The 5,000-nt window shown below is 33.2% G+C and overlaps 1 protein-coding gene across 3 annotated transcripts in view; it reads right to left on the bottom strand.

Moving 5' to 3' along the window:
• Window positions 1–15: 15 nt before the first annotated feature.
• Window positions 16–5,000, bottom strand: part of Kr-h2 (transmembrane protein 33-containing Krueppel homolog 2) — a 7,010-nt gene continuing 2,025 nt past the window's right edge. For all 3 annotated transcript variants that reach the window (XM_086536988.1, XM_086536987.1, XM_043018148.2), the window contains exons 2-5: window positions 4,193–4,400; window positions 3,744–3,993; window positions 2,172–2,305; window positions 16–1,829 (exon numbers count right to left, since the gene is read on the bottom strand). In XM_086536988.1, coding sequence (XP_086393114.1) covers window positions 1,610–1,829; window positions 2,172–2,305; window positions 3,744–3,993; window positions 4,193–4,380 — 792 coding nt within the window. In that variant the 5' untranslated portion in view covers window positions 4,381–4,400 and the 3' untranslated portion in view covers window positions 16–1,609. The remainder of the gene's footprint in view (window positions 1,830–2,171; window positions 2,306–3,743; window positions 3,994–4,192; window positions 4,401–5,000) is intronic.

Below are 5,000 nucleotides of genomic sequence, written 5' to 3'. Positions count from 1 at the left end.
AATAAAAAATAAATATCAACTTTCATCTTTTCTTTTAATTACATCAGAAACATTCCAACCTTCAAAGTATTAGAAAATGCAATACATATTCATTTTTACAAATCATACATAGATGACTCAATAATGGCTCTCTCTATCCCTACAACAGTTTTTGGTTTATATCAAGATAGAATTAAAAAGTTCAAACTGAAATGCTACAACTAATATACAGATGATATTCTAAACTCACACATAAATACTTTAGACCATACCATTCCACATTAATTAGTGGATATTTTTTTCTCTCTTCACTATGTGAGTTACAAAAGTTGTAATACCACCTTGATCATGACATGTATTTCCCGTATTACTAACAGTTTTCCTCTATTTAGTTATCTGCGCACCATACATGAGGTATAGAAATAAAAACAGCTTTTCTAATGTTCATGCACCTTTTACAAAGTATAGAAATAAAAATCACTCTCTACCCATCATTCTTCACATCATTTCAGAGGTATTATTTTTCTTTGTGACAATATTCATAGATGAAAAGTATTCTTCACAAGACATTAAGAAATTTCAAGTGATAGAAAATGTGTATAAAAAAAATTACATCAATTTGTAAAGTGATAGAAATTGTGTTTGAAAAAAACATCAATTTGCAGAGTAACAAAAAGCTTTAAAGTAAAACTTTCACTTATGATAAACACTTACAACCATTCTACATGACAGCCTGAATCTCAGGTATAACTGGGAGAGAGATTTAAAGAAAAGAAAGGAGAAGGAGAGAAAGTATGAGAGAGAGAGAGAATATATGAAAGAGAGGAAATGTGAGAGAGAGAGAAAGTATGAAAGAGAGAAGAGACACAAGGAATAGAAGATAAAGAAAAGGAGAGCCTTAACAGTGTAAACAAAAATCATTTAAACATGTTCTCTATAAAACTAGAAGCCTTACAACTTTGGAATGAACACTGCTATTTACTCCTTTCATTAATGTTTTTCTCCACCATAATGCACCACACAATATGTCTGATAGTAGAAATCAATTAAGGAAAAATGAATATGCAGAGTTACATTTCTCAAGCAAGAACTCTCCTTGTTTCAATCAATCAAATAAACCACTGGTAATGTGATATGTTTAAATACAATGATTTCCAGTCATCCAAGTAAAATGTTAATCAATATTTTATTTTAAATACAACAGTTCTGTTATCTCTCTTATAGATTAGACACCTTTAGCACAATGACTAAAAATTTAGTACTTTAGGGTACATATATTTTACACCATGTTCACACAACATTTCATTTACTTCACCATAAAAACTACCATATAAAACAGGAAAGAGTTTAAATGTATATTTTGCCTATCATTATCTACACCTCTAGGCATTCACTTCCTGTCACTCTATCTTTCATATGTCTGATCATATACAATTGCTTGTCTGGTTCCACCGGCCTATGTTAGTAATCATAAGGTATATTTTGTAACTATTCATCTCTTCTCCTAAACTTTTTCCTTCTTTTTTTCTATCCTTGATACAAAAATTCCAAAACAGGGTTAAAAAGACCTGTCCTGCAGTTGAACTTGAACAAATCTACTTGTCTCTAACAATAGCAATCAGAAATAACACTACTGAGCAACCACAGCTGGAGCCAACCCAGAGATGAAAACAATAGCTCTGTTCACAGCATTTCGCAGGAATGCTGGTATCCCAGGCTTGTTCACTGTGTACTCGGCTGTCATGCGTAACTCGTGGAACATGTTACGAGTGTAGGGGTTCCGCCGTGAGGAGTATCTCAGGAGCAAGAATCGGTAATACACAAACGGAGTGATTAAGCTAACTCTGCCACTGCAAGAAAGATAAACAATATTAGGATTAAGTTTCATACAGTGACTAATAATATAAAATTGCTATGACATAGATTTGCACTTTATTTCAGATTAAATATATTCTTATACTATTCCGCAAGGTCAAAGGTAAAATAAATGAGAAAGAAATGTGTAAGAACTATGCACAGATATTCATGAGTTTGTGATTAAGATTTGTAGACCCATGTAATATTATTTCCAATGCTGATGTAATATGACTTTATCCATTGGATAACTTATCTATGCAATCTAAATTTCTGTTGGAACCTAAACCATTTACATAAGTTGTATCTGCTTCAATCTTATATTAAAGTAAACTTACAGGAAAAGTGACACCACACACAGGGGCATCAGGAATATTTCCACAAAGGCAGCTGCTCGCAAAATGTTTCTGTGCTGGAACTCAACCAGGGAGATGAGGAATCTGGATCCCAGGGCATTGTTCTGGCCAATTACCTGGGGGTTAGAATGTGAAACACCATGTCAGTTCAAGAATATCTAAATTAAATCACTAGAACTTATGCTAATGCTGCAATGCTATAGTTGCAGCTGTTGATCAGGTATCACATCATCAGAACTGACTTCTGCTCTGAATTTAGATGCAGGAAGGAATTACTGGACAAATGTTACTGCTTCTCCAATTACTGCTTAGTCTGGGTATATTAACAATTGAGGTGATATATGGTAGAAAAGAATAAAATTATTCCCCTGAGCAAAATATCATGAAAAATACTGAGATGGAACTTTCTGTTATTAGGTTAACCATTAGAAAAAGCACCTTACTGCCTTTTTATCTACAAATTGATCTTGGCTCAGTTTTGTAAAGGCGTTGTCACACTAGAACTTTTCCGTCAATTCTCTGATAATCCCAAGTTTCCGTGAGAAAACATTTTCATTGTCTTTTTAGCCAAACATACTCAAATCAAGAACTATATTTAAAAATGTTTGTATTTGTTTAAAATCGTTAATTATAATCAAATTTAATGATTTTTTTTTATATCATTATAAAATTAACAAATAGAAATATGCAAATCTAAGTTTCATTTCCAATAAAATTTGTTTTAAGCGCTTAATTTGATTGTTTACATTAGTCAGCAGCAGAGCACCCCCTTTCTCCACCAGCTTTGAAACAGCTTTGACTGTGCCAAATCTCCTGCGTGGTTACATCTTTCCGAAGAATATTTGGTTGAGAATATTTTCTTGTTATGCTTAGCAACTGCTAAAACAAAGTTTAACATCGGTGCACACTGTCGCTTGCTCGGCACCATTGTTTACAACTGCAAGGCGAGTGACAGCGTTGATGACTCCTGGCGGTAGAGTACTAGTGTGACTGTGCACCTCCAAAAATTGACAATTTTTTGAAAAACTTGATGAAAAAATTAAATCTATTGATTACCTCACCAAAAAAAAAAAAAAAAAAAAAAAAAAAAAAAAAAAAAAAAATATAGATATATATGACTGCCCTTAAATTAATATCTATTATTATATATATAAATATATAAAATATATTTATATATATAAAATATATATATATAATATATATTATATATGCTTACAAAACAAACCAATTCCATTTCAACCATTCTGAAATAGGCCACATTTCAACTTGAGCTGAACTTACGAAGTGTGTTTTTTTTCTGTTATTTTCCAGACTTATGGATGAAATAGGAGTCTTTATGTGATATATTACTAAACTGATTCTAATTAGCATTTGGTATAATAGGTCATCATGAGAAGAAGTAAAATAACTTTCAACAAATGGAAAAATGCAATACAAAAGTGATCTGACTCCGTGAAAAAGCATGGCGCAGAAGGGCTTATACTACAAGTATACTACTCCCTCTACCTCTCGTTTTCATCTTTAGTCCCCTTCATTAAATTTCACTATACTCACATCAAGCAATGACAGGGTATAGCTGGCAAAATGCAGGAGAGCAAAGAGGAATATTGGGGCCAGCACCATGGTGATAGAGGCTGTGTACATGAAGATAATGGAGTACAATAGGTAGTGGGCCGAGTCCTCCATCAGCAGCTGGAGGAAGAACTCTCGTGTGAGCTGCACAGAGGGGATCCTCTGGTGCAAACGGAGGGCAGATGTTGCTGCATTGCTCACCAGAACCTTCTGGTAGCTGCTGTATGGGTTACTGTAAGAAATTTTATTATTAAATTTCAATGAAGGTATAGTTCTTAAACCTTATGTATTTAGACTTAAATATTTGTCAACAAAATAAGAGGAGAAACAAAAGAAAGAGGGAGTGACTTAGTGTGGAAGGGAGGTCAAGAAAAAGGGAAGGAAAGAGGCAGAGGAGGAGTGAACAATAAAATCCAAACTTCAAAACTTACCCAAAGATGGGAATGAGGTAAGATATACAGAATACGAGAGTAAGTGCCCGGGTGGCCCATAACGCTGTGTCCACCTTATGCTCAAGAACATGTGCCTTCAGAGCTTCAATGCCCCTGGGTGAAGACTGTGACTGTTCCTGTTGTGCTTGCTCCTGCTGCTGCGGTTCACCATTACCTTCCTGCGACATGGCTGATGACAAGCTTTTCCCTGTAAAGCAGGATATATCATTAACAATAATGACATGAAAATAATAGTATTAGTAAAGAAAAAGCAAGCTAACATACCATAGATACAGTCCAATCATCAACTTTTCAACATATTTTTTTCTTGTATCTTTATTTGATTTTTTTTATCAAAAAGTATAGAACTTCAGTATGTAATAACATTATTTGTTCATACATTGCTAATATACAGTTAAATATTCACATAAAGAAATATTCTTTCAAATATATTTGTGTAATATTCAATTTAACTTTCACCACTCTTCCACAAGTGAATTTGGTAGCTATGATCTTGATGTTCATGATATTCCTATTAATCAAAAGAATGGATTCCAACTTCATACATATTGTTGGACTCTATATATGACGAGCCTCAAGGAATATAGGTGTAAAGCTAGTGTCAAACAGGATGAAGTTGGATTACAATGACTTCAACACCAACAAGATATAACATGAGGAAAATCATAAAATTGGTGATTAAAATTATTGTAATTCCATTTGTAAATATTCACTGATAATTTCATAAATAAAAATAACATTTCAATAATTCATTGCTAAAGAAATAGGCTGCAATATATATTCATCC

This window comes from Penaeus japonicus, unplaced genomic scaffold (genome assembly GCF_977035675.1).
Source record: "Penaeus japonicus unplaced genomic scaffold, GWHDUDI00000001_assembly GWHDUDI00000005, whole genome shotgun sequence".
Classification (NCBI taxonomy): Eukaryota; Metazoa; Arthropoda; class Malacostraca; order Decapoda; family Penaeidae; genus Penaeus; species Penaeus japonicus.
The sequence above is the reverse complement of the archived record's forward strand: the minus strand, read 5'-3'. Positions and strand labels throughout refer to the sequence as shown.